The 25,645-nt window shown below is 43.0% G+C and overlaps 1 protein-coding gene across 2 annotated transcripts in view; it reads right to left on the reverse strand.

The window, feature by feature from the left end:
- The window catches only part of FAM13A (family with sequence similarity 13 member A), a 188,753-nt gene that overhangs the window by 8,222 nt on the left and 154,886 nt on the right, over positions 1-25,645 (reverse strand). For both annotated transcript variants that reach the window (XM_077815021.1, XM_077815022.1), the window contains 9 exons: positions 16,613-16,826; positions 15,026-15,164; positions 13,927-14,008; positions 13,580-13,800; positions 12,137-12,220; positions 6,963-7,058; positions 5,194-5,277; positions 1,110-1,306; positions 717-818 (listed from right to left, as the gene is read on the reverse strand). In XM_077815021.1, the coding sequence (XP_077671147.1) occupies positions 717-818; positions 1,110-1,306; positions 5,194-5,277; positions 6,963-7,058; positions 12,137-12,220; positions 13,580-13,800; positions 13,927-14,008; positions 15,026-15,164; positions 16,613-16,826 (1,219 nt within the window). The remainder of the gene's footprint in view (positions 1-716; positions 819-1,109; positions 1,307-5,193; positions 5,278-6,962; positions 7,059-12,136; positions 12,221-13,579; positions 13,801-13,926; positions 14,009-15,025; positions 15,165-16,612; positions 16,827-25,645) is intronic.

Here is a 25,645-nt window from a genome sequence, read left to right on the forward strand (position 1 = left end):
AGATACATTTCTATAGTGTCCCTTCAGACAAGATTATTCTTCTGTCCCAAAGAATTACATTCCTAGGAGTCAGTCCATGAGTTAGCTCTAGATTTTAACTTATGGTTTATATGATTTACTGCTCCGAGCACATTAGAGGGAGCTTGGAACACTTGGATTTTCATCTTGGGTCCGTTGCTGCGTTTGGGACTTCTGAAAATTTTGCCCTAAGTCCCTTAGGTGCCTAACTCCTCATGGGATTTAGGTGCTTTTGAAAATTTTACTCTTAAACTCAATGGGCTGTGACTCACAGAATTAATGGGAAGACTCTCAGGCCTGGTCTACACTGGGGGGCGGGGGGAATTGATCTAAGTTACGCAACTTCAGCTACGTGAATAACTGATGCGATAAATTGACTCCTGAGCGCTCGGGAGTCGACGGAGAGCGCTCGGGGGTCGATTTATCGCATCTAGACTAGAAGTGATAAATCGACCCCTGCTGGATGGATTGCTGCCAGCCGATCCGGCAGGTAGTATAGACATACCCCTGCTGACTTCAACAGGCTTTGGAACAGATGCTCTGTATCCCAGCTTCCCTATCAACAAATTGAGGATAACAAAATGAGGATTAATTTGGTAGCATACATAGGACACTTTCTATTTTCAGAGCCTTTTGCTCTCAGTAAGTATTACTGGCAGTAGTTATAGAGATAGATGGATGAATTAGAAATGAAATACCTTCCATTTTGTCGGAAAAAATTATCTTCAAATTCTCTCAATTTTTTTCTGATCCGTTTTTTCTCTTCCCTGACTTCTTGGAGCTGCTCTAAGAGTTCTGGCCTGTAGGGTTAAATTATAGATATAAAAATTACATAGAAAATTAAAATGGGAATGGTATAGTAATTCTACAAAAACATATGTAGCCAATCCTACAAACACTCCCTAACAAACTAACACGACTCTTAAGTTTAAGAATGTGAACAGTCCCATCACTGATCAGCAAAACAACTAAGCATGTGTTTAACTTTAACCATGTACTAAGGTCCCTCTGGCTTCAATGAGATTTAAGCACATGCTGTGGTTTGCTGCATCCAGGCCCACACCCGGTATAGTTCAAGAAACTTGACATACATAGAAGCAGCATGGAGGGTAGAAAGCCCCATGTCCTGGCTACTCTTTGAAGGCATCTTATCATCCACTGGAGAAATGAAGCCATCAGCCTCATCTTCTAGTTGATCCAGGAAACTCCGCACGCTGAAATCTGGTTTCAGGGTGACTGTGAAATCTGGTTTCACGCTGCCATCCTCGTCGGAACCCTCCTCTTCCTCCTACAGAAAGAGACACAGTGCCCCCATAACAAGAGGTTACTACTTCTCTCTGCAGATACAACCCGCATATCATATTCTTTTACCACAAGCACTGGGCTACAGATATGGAAAGAGGTCGACAGACAGAGACAGCACCTTAATTGCTCTAAGATTTACAGTGCACTAAAAATATCAGTAGTAATCAGTAATATCAGTAGTAACACAGAGCCCCAACCCATTATTAGTAGAAACCACCACCACAAATTCAGCTTTGTTAGTGAGACAAAGTGAGGCAGAATCACCATGGTGAAAAAAATCAGAATTCTTGGCATCCTGCTATTTTTTGTTCATTTTCAGCATTCTTGATTAAGCTACAAGTACTTCCAAACTTGACAACCATTGGACGCCATGTCTCAATGGTACCAGTGTCCTCTCTCTGTATCCTCCACACCTAAGCCCCTCAGTGATTTAGTTGTGACAAATCCACAAGCTGCCCAATTAATTTGCATGAAACCTCTCCTATGGTGGATGCCTCCCAAAGGCTCTACAGCGCTTGGCATGTTGCTGATAACTTTTGCATATGGTGATGATAGAACACAGCAAGGAACTGTCAGAACCAGAGAGCTAAAGGACTGATTTGTGTTGTGACAAGGAGTTACAAAGGGAGGGTTTGTGATATTTCAGTCCAATGGAGAAGTTCAAGAATTAGACTGTATCTTGATGAAACTATAACATTAAAAAGTTGAAATACTTTAGCGAGAGCGCTTCCTTCAAGCTACATTTGGGGGCCCGGCTAAGTGAGAACTCCCTGCGTTTACAGCTACACAATGTGAAGGGCTCTGAACAGCCAAGTACACCCCCCGCTCCCTGGCACTCCCAAATGAGGAACCTGTTCTGGGATTGAGTTATTTGTTCAGACCTTGTTCCGGCTCCTAACCAATTGGTCCCTGTCCTCCTCTCGCTTCAAGCTAAGTTGCTGTATGCCAGTTGTATACCACAATATGGGTAGCAAGGGAGTGAGACAGCAAATAAGATAAAAGAAATAATAGGATAGGGAAGAAATATTTCAACTAGGGACTGACACATGCCTGGTTCAGCAAGGTACTGACGCACCCCTCTAGCTTTAATGAGCTCCTGAGCAGTCCCAATGAAGTCTTGAAGGAAACGATGTGCTAACACGCACTGCTGAATTGTGGCTAAAAATAGCAACTTCTTTTGCCGGTTGTCCTGCGTTCCCTTTGCTAGTATTGCAGTTGTTTCTATAAGATCTTTCTCCCTTTCGAACCTAGATCTCCTTCTGCTTCATTCAGAAAGGAAGCAACAGAGGCAGATTCAGAGTTTGTGTACTCAGGTCAGAACCCACTGAGGTCAATGATGTGTAAATGGCCAAGTGTATACCAGGTCTGGCTTTGGCCTGTAATCATGTATTTATGAGGTCCGTGGCCTTTCCCATGGAAATGTGATATGAAGCCACAGACCGAGAATTACGACAGATTGAGCACCCACTGGCTAGCAAGGGAGAAATGAAATAAAAACAGAGACCTAAAAACATCTGAAGAAAAGCAGCAGGGAACAGGTAAAAGATAACATGATTTTTGATTGATGATTAGATTTTAAAGCTTTTCTAGAGACAGACCATGACACAGCTTCACTGCCAGTTATAAAACTTAGGCCAAGGAAGAATGACTGCCAGTGCCTTCTGTTGTGTACTGTTCTCACACCTGACCCTGCTGGCTAATTCAGAGAGCAGTGCATGGGTTTTTGTATCCAGGTACAGGGTGCTGTGCATACTAGCCCTAAGTGCTAGGATAAAAGCAATGAAGAACGGGGAAGGCAACAACAGATCCTGCTCAGATGTCCGGGAGTGTTTGCTACTCTCCTTTGCCATAGGGAGAGAAATTTTAAAACTGATTATTTCGGGCCCCTCCCCCTCCAGAGTGTGGTGGATATTATAAGTCACTGAAGTCTATCCCAGTGGGGCTGGTTCAAGTGGCTTGTTCCAGTTCGAACCGCACTGCACTCGCTGCCACAACTGCCAAGGAGCAATCATGGTAACAAGCTTTTGCCAACTGGAACCAGAGGGATGACAAGACACCATCAGACACAGCACAGAACTGTCACTTGTCCGGGGCGTTAGTGCCTCGGATTCCAATTTATGGTCACAGATCATCTGCAAAGATTTAAGCCCCTTGAACTGAAGGGGGCGAATCAGGAGGCTCCTTAGTAAGAATTCAACTGGAAATACCTCAGACAGACGTGTAGAAGTATGATTTTAAATGGGCCTCGACCTGGCCTCTAATTTTGTCCCCACAATCAATTCACTTATGCAGTTACAGTCTGATTGGCTACAGGTGACTATCTACATCTGCAATCAATTTGTTTTTAATTATTTTTTCGCCTTTGCAGGCATCAATTTGGAGCCCCCAACACCTTAAAACATTCTAAAGTATACAATTTTCAACCCAGTACTGTAGTGCATCAGTTTTCCCAGAGAACAAACTTTCCAATGAATTGACCTGGCTATGGCCTCTCAGGGAGGTGGACTACCTATGTCAATAGGACAACCCCTCTCATCGGGGTAGGTACTGTCTACACTGAAGTGCTCCCGCAACCCAGCTCAGCGGCACGGCTCTGCTGCTGGAGCATGTTAAGCGTAGACAAGCCCTTGGGCAGATAGCCATGACTTCACTACCGCTGGTACTCATGCTAGGTAGATTAAAGCTAGCCTGGGTATGTCTACACGTATTGCAATCACACCTTGAGTTGGAAAGAAATCACAGCACAAAGTTGGTGGTGCAAAATTAGAGGACATTTTAAAAAAATATGGCCCTTAATTCAAGCTTGGTTCAGCAATTATCTATTAAATATTAAGAACAATTCACTGAGGGATAAGCTGCTATGTAAACACACAGCCACTTAACAAGTATGATATTGTAGCTTCACCTTAGTTAATATGTACTTCATATATGCAATTAATATTTAGCCTGCAATAATATAACCAAAGAATATTTAGTTCATGATATCTGCATTATTACCCAGTTTTGGATGGTTAACAGACAAATGGGCAGAGGGGGTATGAAATCAGAATGTACGGCTGTACATTTCTCTTGTTCATACTGTGATGGCAATAAAAAGCATGCAGATAATTGTGTCATATGATAAGCCCCTTGGTGCTGGTGATTCGACTTTCTTGGACAAAAGTAATATGGACCAAATTAATCCCTAGTGCGTTAACTATTTAAGGCACATGCAGTTAGGCCAGTAATGAATCTGGCCCAATGTTTTCACATCAGTGCTTAATGCTGGGAAATACCAACTCATGGCAGCAGAGAGTGAAAAAAAAATCCAGCCAAACCAAGCAGATCAAATATTCACTAACGTAACTAAGCTGTACTCACTCTGCTTCCAGAAGTGTCGTTTCAAGTGTAAAGTAAGAACTGGACACAGCCAGGAGGTGAACAGGTGTGGGTAAATTTCCATAACCTATACGTGTGTGTGAGCCGAGACCCTATTCGTGTTCTGGGAAAGCCCAACCTAGCCATGGTGTGGCAGAAAAGCCTCAGAGCTTTGGTGTGAGGAAAAGAACAGCAAAAAACTGGTGAGGAATACTCAAAAGAAAAAGAAAGCAGAGGTGCAACCAACAATCGTGAAGTTTTTATCAAGTAAAATACGTGCGGAGAGGGAAAACACAAAGCCAAGGAAATATTGTAGGCTGATCTGCAGCAACGGAAAGGAGGGATTTGTTCAAAACTGGCTCGGCTTAAGCAGCTACTGATTTCTATGTTTTTGGAGACACTGCAAAGAATCAATACTAAACGAACAAAATCAATCAATCAATCAATCCGTCATTGGCGGGAAGGGGAAACTGATGCAGACTGAGCAATTAGTTAGCAGCTGGAGGTCTTCACCTTTATCTCCTTGAAGAAGGAAGCTGTTTCACCCTCGATAATTGGCTGCAGCAAAGGGCTTCTCCGCTTGCTGGAGGGGGAACCCTGTGACAGGTGTTAACAAGTAGGTTACATTGTGAACCCCTTTCTCCTCCACCACCTGTTCTCTTGCTCTCCTCTCATCTCCATGACTCTTTTAGCTCATCCAGACCATCGGAAGAAAACGGCTGCTTAAAAAGAAAAAACTCCTGGCGAAAACCTTGAAGCAGAGAGAGGTTTTTTTTTTCAAGTCGCTGCTGAGCAATGGACTTCGGTGCCAAAGGCGTGCAAACAGAACACGATGCATGGAAGGGCCAGCTGTGCGTGAGCGGGAAAATAAATGCTTTAAGGAAAAAACAACAACGAAAGCAACCCCATTGATGTATAAAGACAACATGTGGCTCTGTATGCCCTGTAAAACTCCATCGGGCCAATTTTCGAAAGCGCTCAGCACTCACAACCGAGGCCAGACTTTCAATAACTCAGTTCTCATTTAGGCACCTAATTGACACGGCCGGATCTGCAAAGGTCCTCTGCCCCCAGGAGCTCTCACTGTTCTCAGAGGGGTGGGGGAAGGGGAAAGACATGTACCGTTGTTCTCAATGGCAGCTGCTGGGGGCTGACTGAGCACTTTTGAAATTCTGGCCATTTCAATTTTGGTGCCTGAAAGGGAACTGAGCTCCTTGGAGAAGCTGGCGCTAAACTGCCAAGAGGTGGCACTGGGTTGGATGGCTTCCTTCTACTTGCTAGCCTTACGTACCTCGTTCACACAGGGGACTATTCACAGTAATGATTCCAGGAGTTTTTTTCTTTTTTTTAAATAGAGCAGGGCATGCCAAGAACGTCCAGAAAAGTGTGCTCGCCAGTGTGTCTGACTGCTCTGAGTAACACTTTGCCAGTCTGTTCTTCTGAACAGATGCTCTGTTAAAACAACTGCCAAAACGCAAGCATGGCCTGGCAGTAGAGAGAGGACACAGGATCATTTGTGAAACAAACAGCAGGCAGAAATCAATATAGAACAGCTTACTTTCACTGGCAGGGTGAAATGAGTGTGCGTATGTGTTTTATAGTACAATAATTTTAGGGCCAGTGACGAGGGCAATACCAGTTGTGTGACATAAGCAGCTTCAAATTTGGGCCACTGAAGATAAAAACACGTAAATGGAACTGATGACAATGACCCTGCAGGACAGATGTGTGGGATTCCATGGAAGTGGTAGCACTCCTCGCATCAATTTAGAAAGCAGCAGCCATTTGTGTATTCTGCTAGTAAGTGTTGAGGTTTGGGAGGCTGCCTGTCCCGTCCTGTTCTCTCCTTCAGACAAACTGGGCAGTCTGGCTGCTGGTGTAGTTGAGCTCCTCAGCAGCGTGGGCAAGACACAAGTCTCCATTCCTGCCAACGTAAGTGACCAACACTGAATCTATGATATTGAGTGAAAAAGGAGGTGAGGCCTTAGCCAAAAACTATGTAATGACAAATCAACAGCAACCCAATGGAAGGAGGAGCACCACAAGGTGAAAAGTGCTCAACATCCATGGGCATTGGAGTCCTTGACCAGCTCTTCACTAGTCCCAGTTGCTGTGGTATAATTGACTTGCAGTCGTTCAGGTACTCGGTTCTTTGGTGATGGGAGAGGTTGGGCCTCTGTAACTGAGCGGAGTGCAGAGGTGTGATTCTCCTGTCCTCCTCCCGCCAAAAAAGCTCCCTCACCAAACCAAAGCAACCCCCCTTAAAGAAGTACTGTACTCACAATAACAGGAATGGTGTTGGCCCTGGAGAGGATCTGTTTGACCAACCGGTACCTGTCATACAAGGGCTTCATCACCTGGCGCTCATTTTTTGTTACCTGAAAAGCAAGAAAGAATGGACCATGAGTCTGGCAGCAGATACTCTAGTCTGTAATGTATGCTCCTGCACCCTCATTTATCTGGGTTCAAAAGAGAGATGTGCTAACAGCAATGGTCCTGAGATTAGTATAGCGTGAACTTTGCCACTCTGACCTGCCAATATACCTTTAGCCCTGCTCTTCCAATCCTTGGCCTAACTTCCAGCTGTGTGGTGCTTTTGTAATGTGGATAAACGGAGGTTAAGACATTTAGGCTCAAACTAGTATTCATTTGTTCTCATTACAAGATCCCTACACACTAGGCAGTCTGCATCTGTGGCCACTTCTGTACTTGTGGCCAAAAGCACAGGGCTCATACCCACATTCTTGTGTCTGGGATCCCGGAACAGGGTGATAATTTTGACCTAGGAACAAGCGAAAGGAGTTGTGATGACTGACTGCCTTCCCTTGCAAGTCCCTCCCCAAGCATGCTGATCTACAGACCTTATGTAAAATGACATTGCAATGACTCTCCTCTGCCTCTGCACTTTCTTCCCTAAGATGCCTGCAAGTTGTTAGCACAGAATTGCTCATTTTACTCTCCAGCTCATCTTCTGGAAAAATGTTAGGGAGTAAAAATCCCTTTTAATGACTGGGGAGAATGGAGGAGAGGAGAGGGGGAGATTTAAATCTACACTAGCTAACAGTGGTGCATGAGAAAGTGAAGCTCTACACTTCTACAGAATCGTTTGATTAAATGGGTTTCTGTATCTTTAATATCTCGTGGGTGAGACTGGAAAACAGCAAGTAGAATATTTCACATGACCATATAGTTTATCCTCTTCATTTTATTCACCAGTGTCTTACCCACATCCTTGGTCTGTTCTTCCATTGTATCTTTGCTCTAAGTTTACATTATAAGGGCTCTTTAACTGATTTTGATGTCATTTCTATCGACTTTTAAAGTGCTGCTCATCACTGTAGTATCTGAGCACCTTCCATGTAAAACTGATAGCAACAGACAAGTCCCTAGCATAAAAACTCTGCTTGGGGTAGGGTGTGCACTTCGGATATTTTAGATTTTATCATCATTTTCCTTTTATGCTGTTTTGTTTTAGGTTGATTCTTTTCAGGATAGGTTTCTTCTTTTTCTAAAGGTGGTGTTTTGTGGGGTTGGTTGGATGTTTTGGATAGAAGGGAGGAATGTAACCAGCAATATGGAGCCCAAAGATACACCACCCATTTACAGCATTCACAAGTCTAGGTTCACCATGGTCTTCCCTGGGTTTCATGCTGCTGAGATTACATTCGTTAGCTAATGCAGTCAGTGTTGCCTTGTAAACTGTGGACTATTGTCTGTAACTAGATGGTTTTAATGGTGTTACGAGGGCACAAAATGAAGTAATGCAGTGGTGAATCAGGATCATATCCTCCCTGCCTAGGCTATGTTGGGACCTAAAAATGTGCAGAATGCCCTGGCACTGCTTTTCTGTTGGACTATGCTGTCCTTAAGGGTTAGAAAACGACATGGAAAGGTGCCTGTTGAGGCAGAGAACCGAACCGTCAGTTAATGCCACTTCAAAGAGGATAAACTCCCATGTTTTGTAAAAAAATAAACAAATATAAGGTTTGGACTGGGAAAAAGAATCCCTAAGCGCACTGAGGAAATAGAGGCTCTTTACCTGTCACTAGAGGGTCTTCAGGATGTATCTGCGATGCTACACTCTAGCATATTTTCATAAAATCATATAATGAGTGTGAATGTAATTGTAACTGGAATATGCTTCATGCAAAAGGTCTCTTGTAAGGGTACAGTTATAAAGCTTATAATCTACTGAGTGTGGTCATCCTATTTGTATGTATGTATCACTCTTGTATCTGAAACTAGAAATATAAAATATAACTCTGAGGTCCTATTGTAATTATGCAAAGTGTGGGCCATTAATGGTGATTTGGAATTTTGATGGTTCCCATTAATCATGACAATTGACTGTAGATGGCTCTGTTTACTTTTAAGTCTTGCTGCATACCTATGTGCTGGCAAGTGGGTAATGAAGTCTTACAGTGACATGTGATCATGTCACCTGAACTGGAATCCATCTTTAACCTGGTGCTTTTCCATTTAGAAGGAGGCGTGGGAACCCAGAGAGGGAGAAAGGATTCCCGCCTTGTGCAAAAGCTATATAAGAGGGTGGAACAGAACAAAGGGGGCTGCAGTCATGAGAAATCCCCTAGCTACCACCTGAGCTGGAACAAGGACTGTACCAGAGAAAGGATTGTGCCCAGACTAGGAAGGCGTCCAGTCTATCAAAGAAGCTTATTGAAACATCTCTGAGGGTGAGATTTTATCTGTATTCAGTTTTCTTACTGTATGAGGCTTAGACTTACGTGTTTTATTTTATTTTGCTTGATAATTCACTTTGTTCTGTCTGTTATTACTTGGAATCACTTAAATCCTACTTTTTTGTATAAATCACTTTTTACTTAGTAATTAACCCAGAGTATGTATTAATACCTGGCCGGGGACGGCAAACAGCTGTGCATATCTCTCTATCAGTGTTACAGAGGGCGAACAATTTATGAGTTTGTCCTGTATAAGCTTTATACAGTGTAAAACAGATTTATTTGGGGTTTGGATCCCATTGGGAGTTGGGTATCTGAGTGCAGGAGACAGGAGCACTTCTTAAGCTGTTTTCAGTTAAGCCTGCAGCTTGTGGGGGACGAGGTTCAGACTTGGATCTGTGTTTGCAGCAGGCTAGCGTGTCTGGCTCAAACAGGCAAGGCACTAAAATCCCAAGCTGGCAGGGAAAACAGGCTCAGAGGTAGTCTAGGCACATTAGGTGGCAGTCGCAAAGGTGTTTCTGTGATTGAACCCATCACAGTGTGGTCCCTATCTGTATATCTGAATATTTACATCAATGTTTTAGATAATGGCATACAGAGTATACTTAAAGTTTGTGGACGATACCAAGCTGGGAGGGGTTGCAAGTGCTTTGAAGGATAGGATTAAAATTCAAAATGATCTGGACAAACTGGAGAAATGTAAACAGAATGAAATTCAATAAGGACAAATGCAAGTACTCCACTTAGGAAGGAGCAATCAGTTGCTCACATACAAAATGGGAAATGACTGCCTAGGAAGGAGTCCTGTGGAAAGGGATCTGTAGGTCATAGTGGATCACAAGCTAAATATGAATCAATAGTGTTAACTGTTGCAAAACAAAAAGCAAACATCATTCTGGGATGTATTAGCAGGAGGGTTGTAAGCAAGATACAAGAAATAATTCTTCCGCTCTATTCTGTGCTGATTCGGCCTCAACTGGAGCATTGTGTCCCGTTCTGGGCACCACATTTCAGGAAAGATGTGGACAAACTGAAGAAAGTCCAGATAAGAGCAACAAAAATGATTAAAGGTCTAGAAAACATGACCTATGAGGGAAGACTGAACAAACTGGATTTGTTTAGTTTGGAAAAGAGACGACAGAAGGGACATAACAGTTTTCAAGAACATAAAAGGCTGTTACATGGAGGAGGGAGAAAAACTGTTCTTCTTAGCCTCTGAGGATTAATGGCATAAATTGCAGCAAAGGCAGTTTAGGTTGGACATTAGGAAAAGCTTCCTAACTGTCAGGGTGGTTAAGCACTGGAATAAATTGCTTAGGGAGGTTGTGGAATCTCACTCAAAGGAGACTTGTAAGAGGAGGTTAGATAAACACCTGCCATGGATGGTCTAGACAACACTTAATTCTGCCCTGAGTTAGGAGACTGGACTACATGATCTCTCGAGGTCCCTTCCAATCTTACGATTCTATGAAAAGGCAACTAGCATAACAGAGCCTTTGGTCGAAATTTCGGGCCCACGCCATGTGGCGAACAGCAGCTAATGAAGAACAGACCATTTCTTGCTTCGTTAGAGTGGCTCTAGGAATTCTGCAAAAATAGACTCTCTGGTTTAACTACAGCTGTTTAGTGTCTACCTCTGCAGCTTCATCTGACACTGGTGCAGACCCAGTTACACAATAAATCTGAGCTCCACTGATTTTTATTGTTTAATTTTTTTTTTAAGTGGCCCAACTATCCACATTATCCTGGATCTCTCAGTACTTTTCCACTGCAGCAATGCCAGTAGCTGGAAACAGGAAAGATGGTCAGCTGCAGCCTCCCTGGCTACTGGGTTCAGTTTTGCTGGGTTGTAAAAGTAGCTTATTTAAAAAAAATTAAGAAGCAGTTATAATATATTTTTGTTTGTTTTTTATTAGCATAACAATAGGCCAGATTCTGCTGTCACACTGGTTTTACACGGGTGTATGTTCATTAACTTCAGTGGGGGATTACCCGATTTACAACACTGTGAGAGCAGAAGCTCGACTCAGAGAGGAGACAGGAAGGACAAATCACCTCCCTGGAATGGTTTTGTTGCTGTGCCTTACACAGTAATAAAAGTCTATTACCTAGATGGCTGAGTGTAGGCAGTAATAATCATGTGACCTTTGGGTAGCCATCTAGATGGTGATGAGAGGGGGGAAATTAAAATAAATAATTTTAGAACAATGGGCTCAGAAGCAAATATTTCAGGCATGAGGGAAAAGAAGGGATCAGGGACTCCAAAGCATCAGCACACTGAAGGGGAGAGAGAATTTGCCAACTTGGCACCTTCTGATACATTGGCAGCAGAAGACAGGCGAAGTGGAACGAGAAAACGTTAGAATTTACCAGAGGTGTGCGCTGTTTAAATGATTGTTACAACAGTCTCAAAAAGGTGATAAATGAATTTACTCTCCCTCACACTATCAACGTCCCAAATGAGTTTCTCTTTACATCCAGCCAGCTTCCACCAGTGCAAAACTCAGGGATACCAACCATAATTAAGAGCCTGTTGCTCTGATATACACTAAACCTCGCAGTTAATGCAAGTCTAAAAGCACTTCTCACCAGATGAGTGATTGCACTGAGTAAAGGGGCTGGGACTGATTAGCAAAATCATTGTGCTTTCCCCCCACCAGCATGGGTGTTAATATACTTATAAGGTGGCGGGAGGTTAATTATGACAGGCAAAGACAAGTCAAACAACTATTTTACATGTGTGCTGCTGTACGTACCGGTCTTCCATGAATGCTTTCATAATACAAGAGTGCTTTCTGAAGAGCCACTTTCTCAGCTGCTATCTCATCTCTAGTCATGTCCTAGATAAAAGATGGAGGGAGGGGGAAGAGAAAAAAAGTCATATTTCTGCACTCCAAGAACACTGAGCTTTAGCCTTATCTGCATTCATACTGTAGTTTGAAAAAATAAGCCATATTATTTTGCAATAAAGACTGCAATACTTGCCACTACTTCCTGAGTCCCTTATCCTGTGATGCACTTTAAGAAACCATTACCATAAAGGGTCCACGTTATGTGTTATGGAAACAAATTACAGCTAAATGACATTTAGATTTCAGGGGTAACGGTTTGTGTGTTTATCAAGGGGATTAATTAGTTTTTACAGTGCTTTGAAAATGTAAAGTGCTATATACTCGTTAAGGTTTATTGTTTATTTTGATGTAAGAGGACATAACAGTGTAAGTCTTTCGAGAGACACTTGCCCTTCGAATCCAACACCATATATTCCATCACTTGTTCCATCACTGCACGCAATATTACAGTAGGCCCCACAGAACAACCACAGACTCTTTTTAAATCTCTCAACTTGCTGCTTTTTGTCCTGCAAATTCAAAGCGATGAGAGAATTCTGTCTGCACCTTTTCTAAAAGCATTCGTCAGGGATTATATTTTTATTTTTCAAAAAAGGTTTTGCTTAGTTGGCATGTCAGCGAACTCAAGGCCTAAATGTATGAGGCTATCAACGTTTCAGGAACTAGCTACATCAGACCGAGACCGCTTCTCTGCCAATCACACTCAGAGACAACCATGTAGCTAACGAGGCCAGATATGAAATTCTTAAGAGTGGACATAAAGTGCCCTCAGACAAGGGTGATTGACTTTGAACGAGCTACCATGAAAGATCAGACAAAGCCAAAGCATGCCCATCTTCAGAAAGTGCAAAAAGACCCACGTGATTTGCCTAAGCCTTCTTGTCATAACAGAAGATAGGGAAACCCAAACATGGGAAGGGGGAACCCAAGAACAAAAGCACATCAAACACTTCTTGGAACCTGGGAGAGGCAAAGAACAGAATCCATTATGAAATTCAGTGTGGATGGTTCTTTGACAATCTAAATGATCAATTCCGTACTTCAACCCTATGGTGAGGGATGCCACAGAAAAACGAGAGAGAGAGAGAGATAGCGAGAAAGACTAAGCAAGACCAGCCTACTATCGTAGTTCAAGATTATTTGACAAAAATTGATGTTACAGTGCTCCAGTGAAAAGTAAAACTACTTTAAAAATGCTGTATGTTATACATATATGAATATCACTAGATTCTAAACGCAGCAGTGTGCAAGGAGGCCTTGCATGGATTTCAGAAGCTGTCAGACAGCTGAGCATTACAGGACTGTATCTGAAGTCCTAACATCTAGCCTGACCTGCGTGCACTGTACCTTAATGTCCTCAGGCCGGTTTGTCTCTGCTCGTTTTTCTTGCAGCTTCTTCTGGATAGAGTCCAAGGTCACCTCCACCGCGGGTTTTGCAGATTTATCCGACAGGTCTAGCTGCTTGTCCTCCTCCTTCTCAAGCTGTGACCCGAAGCTCTTGGGCAGCGTGTTGCTCCGCTGGCGCATCACAGGAGCCAGATCCTCTTCCGATCTCTTCAGTTTTGACTCTAGATGGATTTTTTTTTGGTGGCGATGGAGAAACAGAGCGTTTGCTGTTACCGAGTAATAGCGCCAGGCAGCATTTCAGGATAGGTCCAAGTCAATCTAAGCCATTTCCCCCTGCAGTTACTCACCTTTAAGCTGCTTCCGGAATTTTGCCAGTTCGTTTGTCCATTTCAGCACCTCTGGGTTGGCTGCTTTGTCACTGTGGGAAGGCTAGAGGAAGAGAACAGAGACCCACAGTGAATCATCCTGAAGGGAGTGGAGAGAGAACCTCAAACCGAGATCTGTATAAACAGGTTTATTGTCGTCAGCAGAGGTTTCGGCACAGCAGAGGGAGCCAAGAACTTCTGCTTTCCCATCACAATTCTATTTATTAACTCCCCCTGTGGCTTGGGGTTACTTTCTTAAAACTTCTTGCCTCAGTTTCTCCCTCTGTAAAACACGGATAACAATTCTCATGCAAGGGTGTTGCAAGGGTTAATTCATGTGTGTAAAGCACTCTGAAGGTGGAAAGTACGAGATATTATATTGTAAAGGAGAAACACTGAATCATCACTGCCATCTGCAGCAGCTCCAAAACAAGGCAGGAGGGCACTCTTCCTGTCTGATGCCAGCTTTTCCTAACACAGACAAGACTGTTTCAGAACTAACCTTTTCAGTTTAAATCACTAGCAAATGTGGGGGTGTGTGAGAATCTTTTCTCAGTTACAAAGCTTCCTGTCCATCAGAAGAAAACATCAGCAGTGACTGGAGTACTGTTCACGCGTGCTGCTCAGCAGCACTTTGCAAGGGTGCAGGAACCAGAGTCAAGGAGCTCATTCCCCTCCCCTCCCGAGTACATGAGTACCCTGGAGTTACTGCTTTCCCCAGGGTGAGAACCTCACTAAAACAAAATGTGCATCCCATCAGCCCAACTGTCAATAAATAAGAGGTTTAACTTCGCCATTCTCTCACATGGTTACCAGCTTTGGGCATATTTACTAAACAGGTAATAAAAATCCTAGCAGTTTCTTAGATGACTTCCTGCATGCGCTCCCAGCATCTAAAGCTTTGGAAGGGAATTCACTTGGCAGTGCTAACACATGAATACGTGCTTTCCATTGGTTGTGGGGCAGCTCCACCTCCCTCTGTTTCCAGGTACTCGGGCTGTATCTGAAAATCTCCCCTGAAGATCTTGTCAGCTTGGGCTCTATTCATTTGGTTACATGTGCTCACTTGCAGAGAACTTACTCTGTATTTCCTCTCCTCCTCAAATCTGTCCTCAAACTTCCTGATCTTTTTCTTAAGCCCCTGAATCCTCCGGGTCAGCTGTGCAGGTGTCAGATCCTCTCGGTCATCCTCACAAGATCCTAAAGAAGAACTCCGTCTCCTGTAGGGAGCACAGAATGCAGTTAGATCTTCTGTAAGCAGCCAATGTACATCTGCACGCTCAGAGGGTCAATTACACCTGAGTGTAAGTTCATTCAACTCCCATGGACATCACGAAGCTAAATTTAGGCGTGATGTAATTGGTAGTTAAAGGGTTAGAATCCAGGAGCCGTGAGACCAAGAAATGGGGTGTTAGACTCTTTGCAGAAGACTGAAGGTGAGTAGGTTGACTGTTTGCTACGATTCAGAAGTAAGCAAGCAGGAAATTTAGGAGAAAGCAGGTCCACCAACTTGCTCTCTAAAATGAGGTACAAGACCTGAAGATTAGCTGGCCAACTCCAGAGATGTGATGGAGAACTGGTAACTGGCCCTCCATCTTAAATGTTAAAAAGGGGGGGAGGAGGGAGGCGAGGAAGCCAGACGGAGGTGAGGGAATAGTCTCGCATTATTCATTGTCCAAAGTTTAAACATTTTCCAAAGAGCAGGAGCTCCGAATAAAAACATCTGAATGTCAATGATGAGCCACTCCTGCATCACTACTTCCAGGATATTTCATACTTCTGGAGTGGTTCAAGTTACTCCACCCTTAGCCCGCATGCTAAAACAAGATTAACAGCACCTGGGATGAGCTACAATTGGGCCAAAATGCATAGCCTGTGATGTGCTGTTGTTCAGACTGAATTTAAAAATATAAATACATATATATCATGTGGAACTGGCAATACAAATAGTGGGAGTGTCTACATTTGTTTTGCCATTCTTTGTCAGAATTGCCACCACATTTGTCATACTCCCAGGTCCGAATGATTTCCATTTAAAAAAAAAATCTGATCTCAGACCACAGATCTGATCTCAGTGGGGAGAAAGTTTTTATGACCAAATTATAAATCCCTTAAAATACATATCAACCAGTATATAGGACATCACAACACAGTTTTCACCAGGCCAATACCTGGGGAACCTCATAGTCATCATTAGCACTTCAAGTGCTTTTTACCTGCAGATGACCTCAAAGCCTTTTACACAGAAGGGTAAGTATCATTATTCTCATGTCATAGATGAAGAAACCTGGGGCACACAAAGTTAACTGACTTTTCCAAAGCAACACAGTCAGTGTCAGAGCTGGGACTCCGATCAGGTGTCCACTGCATCACACTGCCTCTCCGTAATGACAGACACACCACAGCAAGATGCGACAACATCTTTATTGTGACAGAAGTATCCTGGGGATCCACGCACAAACCTGGAAGCCACTACTAGAAATCACTGGAATAGAAAGTGAGGAGGCTTCTGCTGGTGGGGATCACCAGCCCCACCCACACATCAGGTTACATGGCATTATCTTGGTAAACGAGATGCAGCTCATTACCACTCTGCAGTCCTTTGCTACTGGGCAGTGCTGGGAGCAAAGCCTGCAGCTCAGATGGCTGCTGTGAAATCACCACCTACCTCATGAATGAATGGGAGTTGGGAGGGGAGGGAGGCACTTCTGTATCATCCAGGTACTGCTGGCTTTGCCCATAGGCATAGAAACGAGGGGACAGCATTGGATCACTGTCCTCATCCAGAAGCTGGCGAATTAGACATCCGGCCTGAGGGGACAGGTGAGCTTCGTCTGAGTCTAAGCCGTCTCGTTGCCTAGAGGAGAAAGCTGGGACGGGCTCTAGAAATCAATTGAAACCACTCAATGAAAGTGAGCTTTAATTTTCCTTATTCTAAATGCATTCAATGATCACCACAGACATGGGACAATTTTTAAAGCCCTATTCTTCTCAACTTTTCCCCTCCTTTACAGAGAGGGCTGGATTCTTCACTGGCTGGCACCCGCCGTCACCCTTTACTTGTGTGCAAAGTGAGGGCAGAAGGAGTGTGAAATGCTACCAGATTGAAATGGGAGCACGCTGCACAGGTGTGTATATGACTACACAAGGTGCCAGGCAGTGGAGAACTAAGCCCTAAATCTGGCCAGTCATCATTGCTCACTGATTCCAAGAGACACTAAACCTGACAGCACCTTCCCCCTTTGCTGTCCAAACCTTTGGGGCTGGAACTGAACAGACTTGAATATATTCAAGTATAAAGGAGGTAACTGAGGACTGCAGAACGGTACGTGCAGGAGGAATCAGTTGATTCACAAGATGTGCAAATGCCGTAAATGATTAACAAGGTGATCACATTGTTATGACCCCTCATCCTTCCCCACCTTATCCCCTCCCTGCTTTATGATACCCTCAATCACTGCATCATGGCTAAAAGTCAATTTTTATCTCATGGGGGCATGGTTCAGATCTTACTATTGTTCTGAGTTGTGTCTAGCCTATTGCAGCTATAAAAGTGTTAATAATTAATCATCCAGGCTCAATTATTCTCACGTTAAAATAAATAAAATAAATAAATAAATAAATGACACCAGGAGCCACCCAGTCACTCTCACACTAGCACTGTTCATAAATCTCCCATCCACGGGTTGAATTAATCGGCTGACGGTAAAAGTAACCATCTCGGAAGACTGGGGGTGTGAGAAAGGGAAATCTGTTTTGGGAATGCCAATTAGCATACTGGAACAAACTGAAAAAAAATCATCTCAATCCCGTGATCACTCTGTCCAGATGCCATAAGGGGTCTAACATTCTCTGTTCAGATAGTTTACTAATCTGGTTTGCATGCTCCTACTTAGCACCACAGGATTAGACGATCTAAGAGTTGTGCTTTGAACAAGTAATTCTAACAAGAAGTTCTGAAATCAAATAAAAAAAGTTAGAAAAATCATCAAATAGTGGGTGATGAATCATTGGAAAGAGCCTGAAAACAGCGATAGAATCATCTGCTTCCTGCAGATACAGGTTCTGATACCGATCTTATATCAAGGAGAGAGATCAGGCCTTTTTATTTTGTAAATTTTGAAAAATGTAGCCCTTCCATTTACTGCATAATGTTACATTTCCGTATTCCTGTCCTCTTGTAAAATCACCGTATGGCCCAATGTCCTCTGCATTACTGAATTAATGAGAATACTCAGTTCAGTACCAACTGGGGTGTAAAGTGCTTTACATCATTTATGCATCAAAAGCTAGATGTCGCCTCACTGGTATGGGAGTGAAAATTGCACCCCTCTGCCTCAATGACTGATGCTGCTCGTAGAAAGTTAAGTCACTCCTGAAGGAATGGTAGGTGGTATCCGCACAATGGCCCTTCTATAGGGTTCTGAGATTGAAAAGGCAAACTTTCACTTGTGGCCAGACTCCAGAAAAGCCCCAAAGGACCACAGATGCAGAAAAGATGCACTGATTCAGCTGTGATGGATGTGTAATTTTTTAACTACAAGACACGTGTACATCATGTTACCACTAGTTTATACATATATATAGGGCCCTACCAAATTCTTGGCCGTGAAAAATGTGTCACGGACCCTGAAATCTGGTCTCCCTGCTGAAATCTGGTCTTTTGGCTATTTTTACCCGAAATTATACAGATTTCACGAGGGAGACCAGCGTTTCTCAAACTGCGGGTCCTGACCCAAAAGGGACTTGTCGGGGGAGTCACAAGGTTACTGTAGGGCGTTGTAGTATTGCCACCCTTACTTCTATGCTGCCTTCAGAGCTGGGTGGCTGTAGAGCAGTGGCTGTTGGCCAGGTGCCCAGCTCTGAAGGTAGCGCCCTGCCAGCAGCAGCGCAGAGGTAAGGTTTGCAATACCATACCATGCCACCCTTACTTCTGCCCTGCTGCCTTCAGAGTTGGGTCAGGACCCCTACAGTTACAGCACCATGAAATTTCAGATTTAAATATCTGAAATAATGAAATTTACTATTTTTAAAATCCCACGATCATGAAATTGACTGAAACGGACCGTGAATTTGGTAGGGCTATATTTTATATATATATAATGTAAATTTCAGTTCCCTTCCATAATCTCTGCAGCAAATGTCTTCTAAATTGCCTTATCCTTGACATTTCCTGGTGTTGAAAATGCTTTGCTCAAGGAACCCAATAATAAAGAGAGAGAGAGAAAATACAGAGGTTTAAGGTTAAAAAATAAACCCACAATCTACGAGCCCTTGAATCAAACTTTGATGATTTGGGGCCATATGCATTCCAGAATCCAACTATTTCCCTGAATTTAACACAGCCCAATGTTTTCAGAAAGGTCTTTTGAGGCTCCGTGGTAGTGAAATGTGGAAACTAATGTCCAGTGCAAAAGGGGCATCCTTTGATTCCCCACCCTCACTGGTCAAATTAATCTCATATAATTCTTCTGCTTATCCCTCTTCCCATCACGGAGAATTAACAACTTTAGAGTCGGACCTTCTAAAATAAGAAGCATTTGGGTGATTTACAGTCAGTGGGATTAGTATTATGCCTTGCTGGGATTTAGAAGGGAAAAAATGAGGGCAAAAAGGAATGCATATAGTAGTAAACAAACTCAGCTACTACACAACCTGTGAACAAAGACGTATGTGACTTTGTCCTGAGGCAGATTTACATTCCTGATATCAGGTACCACAAAATGACTCAAGAGGGCTCTGAGACAAGTGGTTTTACAGTCAGCAGCGACCGAGGCATGTGCGCTACCAGATTAATTTCAAATACAGATGACAAGCTGAAATGCACATTCTAAAGGAGAATGGGTCAGAAAGGGGGAGGAGAAGGAAGTCCTAAAAGGAACGAAAGTTTGAAACTTGGATGGAACAAATGGCTGCTTCAGAAAACGGACTATTTCCCACTTTCATTCCTCGAGGTCTTGACTCTTTGGGTTAGTTGTTCCACTTGCGGTGTGTAATATTTAGAAAAAATTAGATCAGGAGGTCACAATGGCTAACAAAGCCTGACCAGAAATGGAGCAAGTAGCAAAGGAACACATGATCTGCTGTATGGAATCAGATCAATGAATGGTCCAACTAGTCCAGTATCTCGTTTCCCATAGTGGCTAGTGTCAAATGCTCCTTGTCGTGCACAATTATAGAATAACTGACCCAAAGTTCCTCCTAGTCCCTCTCAGTTAGTGGTTGGCTTATGGCCTGAAGCATGTGGATTTGTATCATTTATGTGTTTATCTTACCTAATGTCAGACTCTCATAATGGAAGCTCTCATTCCCTATCTAAACAACTAAGACTTTACAAAACCTGCTAAATTCTTGGACTGGATAAGTTTCACAGGTTATTTATGTCTTGTGTTAAAAATATTTTCTCTTATCAGTTTTACGTGTATTTTCAGCTTTACTGAATGTCCCTTGTTCTTGCATTAGTAAAAAGGTGAATAGGAGTGCTCTATCTATTTTCTCTAAGCCATTCATTAATTTGAATACCTTTATCATGTCTCCTCTTATTCACCTTCTCTCTCAACTAAACAATGCCAGTCTTGTCAACCACTTCTCCATAGGGGAGTCTCTCCATGCCTCTACCCAGCAACCAGAGCACTTCTATTTCTTTTTTCATTCTTCAGTAATAAGGGACATGCCTAAGTACAGGGAAGAAATTACTTAGAGATTGTGCTCATGGGTGTAAACACTTCAGAGTGTGTATGTATGAACATTCTATTTGTCGGTTTGGAACTTCCATTTCAATTCCTTTAGCGTTGTCTCTTCCGAGTCTGTGTGGAAAAGGCAAATGTGAGTATTATGTTTGTAGCCTTCACTCTCCTCTTCAATACTGGTATATTACCTTTCACAGTCCCACAGCTAATCTGTCATTGAATCTTTCAGCCACCTGTTGTGCATGCGTGCAATTCTGTAGGTGCAAATATATATGTTACCATGTTCCCTCTTTAACAAATGGCCATATGAAGGATAAGTGATGTTCTTCAGTTGACAATAGAAGTATTTTAAATCAAGAGGTGTGGAAAATGCAGTGTAGTGGTCTCTAGGCTGAAGAAATGTATATGGTTATCTCAAGACCATCTGTTATCCTCTTATAGGGAATGTTCCATATGTTTATTTTGTTTACCCTCACAAAATTCATGTGGTCCTCTACAGGATGAAACGTCACCTAACCATATTTAAAATCTATGCATACCGATGCAAATGCAGTTGTGAAATGGATCCATAGACTGGACAAGGATATACAAAGTGCTGTACAGCACTGAAAGGAGCACTATTTCTGAAAGGAGACAGATAGCGGAGTAACACATGAAGGCCAGATTTTCAGATAGTGTGAACCGGTGAAGCAACTGAACGATACCAGTGTTTATCAGCTGGGGTGCTGCCCTAAATTCCATTTGAAAAAGCTGAAGAAAATGAAAGGAATTAAAATGATCTTTTAAAATTAATTAATACAATTATTGTATTAATTAACACACATACTAGTTTTATAATGAATGAAAGGTGTTGTACCAGTAGAGAGAATAACTTTTTATTTTAAAAAAATATTCTTATACTGTGGCCCCTCTTAGTGTATCAAAATAATATATAGCCCTAACGAAGCATTATCACATCTTAGCTCAGGGATAAAAAAAAATTTATATTAGAGAAGTCAAAGCACTGCTGTTGATTGTGGGTTTTAACAGAAGATTTTTATGACAAAATCTGGTCTAAATTTTAGTTTATAGTGTTCTTTTAATACTCTAAGGCAAAATAAATAAGACAAAGTAGACAGCAAACTGGGGGACAGACAATTTGGGTCACCCCAGCAATATTCCACTTTCCCATTGGGAAAACATGACTAGCCTTAGGCAAGTGGGAACATTACATATCATTAGTTGTTTTCACTTTCATTTTCATTGTGGTAAAGGGTGGGGGAGTAGGTTTGGGGCCCAAACCAGTAAAGTTTTGTGGTAATTTTGCAAAGCAACGTTTGACTATGAAAGCAGCAGGGTGTCCCTTCCACTCCTGGCAGTTTGATCCACAACAACTAGATTAAAATCCTTTGTGATGGGAGCGGTTCTGGAAACGCTCTGTTTTATTTGTTGCCAGCCTGCACAGACTCACTGACTTTGCAGGCTACCCTAGCAGTCAAAAACAGCCCTCAGTACAGAACCCATTTACAGGCAGCAGAGATGAGGTGCAGGGCCAGTGTTGCTCTTTGTGAAATGCATTTTATCGGTACCTCACCTTAGCATTTGATGCAGAAACAGCCCAGTTCACCCTCTGTATGCTCTGACTGAGAACAAAACCTGCTCAATTTGTGTCAACTGAATGTATCCTATTAAACCATGGCATCGCTGCACAGCAATAGCTTCTTTTTTCAATGCCTATGGGCACCACAGTGAAATTCATTCTGGTGCAAGGGGCTGTTGCAAAGCATACTCTAAGCCCTGCAGGGGCTGCACCAGAGTACCCGTGCACACCCTGTGTAGCGCAAGACTGGTCTGTGTGCCAGCTATGTGGGGGGTGGTCCAGGGAGGGCCCACATCAGGAGCCGCAGATTGTTTTTATGCAGATCCACTGGCTCCCGTCCTTGAGAGTTTGCAGCTGCTACTCCAGCCGAATGGTAGCCCTTGTGTGTGTGTGCGGGGGGGTGGGGGGGGAGAGGGGGGGAAGGGGAGGGGGAGGGAAGGAAGAAGAATTGCACCTCCCCAAACTCCTCCTGCATAGGACCCATATAGTCAGTCTTTATGCAGACAGAACAAATGTCACCCCACGTGGGGATAACCATTCTCTGTGTAAGGGCCTGGACATTCAGAAAGTTAATCAGCAACAACTCCACATGTAGACAAGCCTCAAATCTGAATTCATTCTAGCTGCCAACAAGTGGGCCACCTCCGTACACTGCTTAGATCAGAGCAAGGAGCACAGAGGGGCTGGGGTTCACAGAGCTATCCATGCACTCTGAAGTCTCAGCGGTCCCAAAGATGAACATTTTCTAACCTGATGCTGACCTCAGGTGGGTAGCGTAATTGCTACTTTGTGTCCTCACCCCCAAAAGATACTCAGTGATAACAGTCACAGTTCTAGTGAAGTGCCTGGAAGAATCCCCCAAGGGAGAGAGACTTTAATTTGCTTTAAGACATTGTGGTTTAAAAATGATGAGATTTAGTCTGTGTGTGTAAAGGTAAGAGAACAATAGCCACTCCCCACACAAGACTATCTTGTAGAACTGTTTTCATATCTGCTTCCCCTCAGATCTTTCCTAAGAATTTTAATTGGAGGCTGTGATACCTGGAGGTGAAGGGAGTCTCAGCTACTGAATTTGTGTTCACAAGCCAATTATGAGCCAATCCACCAGGAACCCAGAGTTCTGTGGCATCTAAACATGTAACAGCGTATGCAATGAGGAGTACACAATGCTAGAATTTCACAGGCAGTCCAAACCATGAGCTGCTTTCCTAAGGAACTGGCCATTTCACTGATTTTAAGGAAGATTCTGAGCTCAGTTACACTGTATTTGAATTTGGAAGATTTTGCTGTTTACCATGGAAGCGAGCACAGCTGCAGGGCCAATTCAGAGGAAGAGGGAAGACATGCAGGGATGTACACTGCCACGTGGGTCAGACTGCCCAGATCATAAGAATGGGGCCAGACTGTGAACCCCTTACTCATATTTGTGAGCAGTGACTCACGAGTCATCTCATGGACAAAGCCGGGCTCTAGACGTGGAAATTATGTATGAGTTTGGGCTAGCATCTTCCTCTTTTTAGCCACTGCCAGCTTGATCACACATTCATAGCTGAAATGGTTCAAAGTCTCCTGTTCACCAAGAGACAGCAGCCACCATTTTGCTGCACTCGTACTGCAGCTACAAAATGGTGACATTTGGAGACAACTGACACATGTCTCACCTGCTCTGGCTGTCCCTTTTGCCAAACTCCTCTTCCATCACATATGTATTTTAAACAGGAAGGAGGAAGAAAAACAGCCTGAAAGAAGTGCTTTTTAAAAATACACCCACACGTACCCCTTTCATTTTCATGACAATAGTCCAGAGTCTCTAAGCAAGTCAGAGCATTTCCAGAAAAGTTCTTTGAATCGGAACTAAAGCACATATCACGAGGTGGGACAGTTTCTGGGAGACAGGCTTATAAGTCTATTCTCCCCTTGAGGTGTACGTACGACTCCGTTAATGTCAATGGGAGTTACGCACAGGCATCAAGGAAAGAAAATAATTTTTATTTTAAAAGGTTCAAGTGACAGCAGAATACACAGGGGAGACTCTTGCCTATGTCACCTTTGAAAACACAAATACTTGTATGCTTGTCCAAGCCCTTCAGGTTATGGCTAATGAGAATCCCAATAAAATATAATGAATCAGAGGTCTCTTGGGAGACTTCCTTCAGTACATGCTGCCCTTTCATCAGATGTGTTGTACATGATGATATCATCCAGGGAATTCCCAGGCTGGAGGTGGGGGTGGAGAAATTCAATGCAATTGAAGGTAGCTGGTGGCCTGACTTTGAATCAGGAGCACCCACTGCTACTGGTTTGGTCTGCCCAGCCCTACACTGTCATGGAAAGCAAAAGACATGTGTCACGTAGGCTATGGAACCAGGAACAAAGAACCTGGCCATTGTCAACATGCTGCACTGCTCCCAGGTTTTGTTTTTCAGAGTAGCAGATGCCTGTTACACGCTTCTCTCTCTCTCTCTCTCTTTTTTAAACACTCTTTTTTCTATATCAAGAGCTCCTCCCAATCCACGCCTGCCAAGTTTCAGGACTAACAACAAAAGCACACTCACTTGCACACTGAAGAAAGGGATATATGCAGGAATCATAATTGATCTGATCCTGAAAGATGCTGAGCACCTTCAACTCCTCTTGATGATAGTGGAGTTGCTCAGCATCTCGCAGGATTGGGCCCAAATTGTGTAATTCAACAATATGCATAAAAAAAAAAAAAGTTATTTTCCTTAGCAACTTGGTCCCTTAGCATCTCTGGGATAGATCAGAAAGCCTGGACATTTTGCTGATTGGAAAATGCTTATTATAGTAAGTGGCTCCCCTCCCCACAAACATGCAGCCTACATGCTGTAAATTACTCAGGAGTATGATTTCAGCGTTTATTTACATGCAATGCAAACAATAAAACAAACAACTCCTGCATTCATCTCTGCAAAGTGCTATACTGAAAAGATCGTTGAGTGCATCTGAATATATGTAACCCATTAATGGAGTCAGTGCAAAAAAAACCTCTGGAAAACCAAACTAAGACACAGCGTTAAGACATTTGAACTGCAAGCAACTTAACATTACTTTTTTACCTGGTGAATAGAATTCTACATGGAGTATAACACAGACTAGGGAAGCCTGTCCCTAAGGACCACTGGAGGATAGGAAATAGAATAGTCTTTCTTGAAACCTGATTTTCATATCTATGTAGGGTGGGAATGGGGAGGGGTAGCACAAGGAAAAAGCAGGATATTCTCTTCTGTCTATAAAATGATCAGTTTTGTTTAAGTGGGATCCAGCTCCTCACTAGCCTGAGCTGCAAAACACCATGAAAAGAATAAACCTTAAATCAGAAAGGAAGAATCATTGCAAGAAAGGAGCAAACACATTCTCCCTCCTTTCCCTAAATTACAATCCGACTTGGCACCAATCCAATATTCCATTTCCA

Source organism: Eretmochelys imbricata, chromosome 4 (assembly GCF_965152235.1).
Source record: "Eretmochelys imbricata isolate rEreImb1 chromosome 4, rEreImb1.hap1, whole genome shotgun sequence".
NCBI classification, from domain to species: Eukaryota; Metazoa; Chordata; order Testudines; family Cheloniidae; genus Eretmochelys; species Eretmochelys imbricata.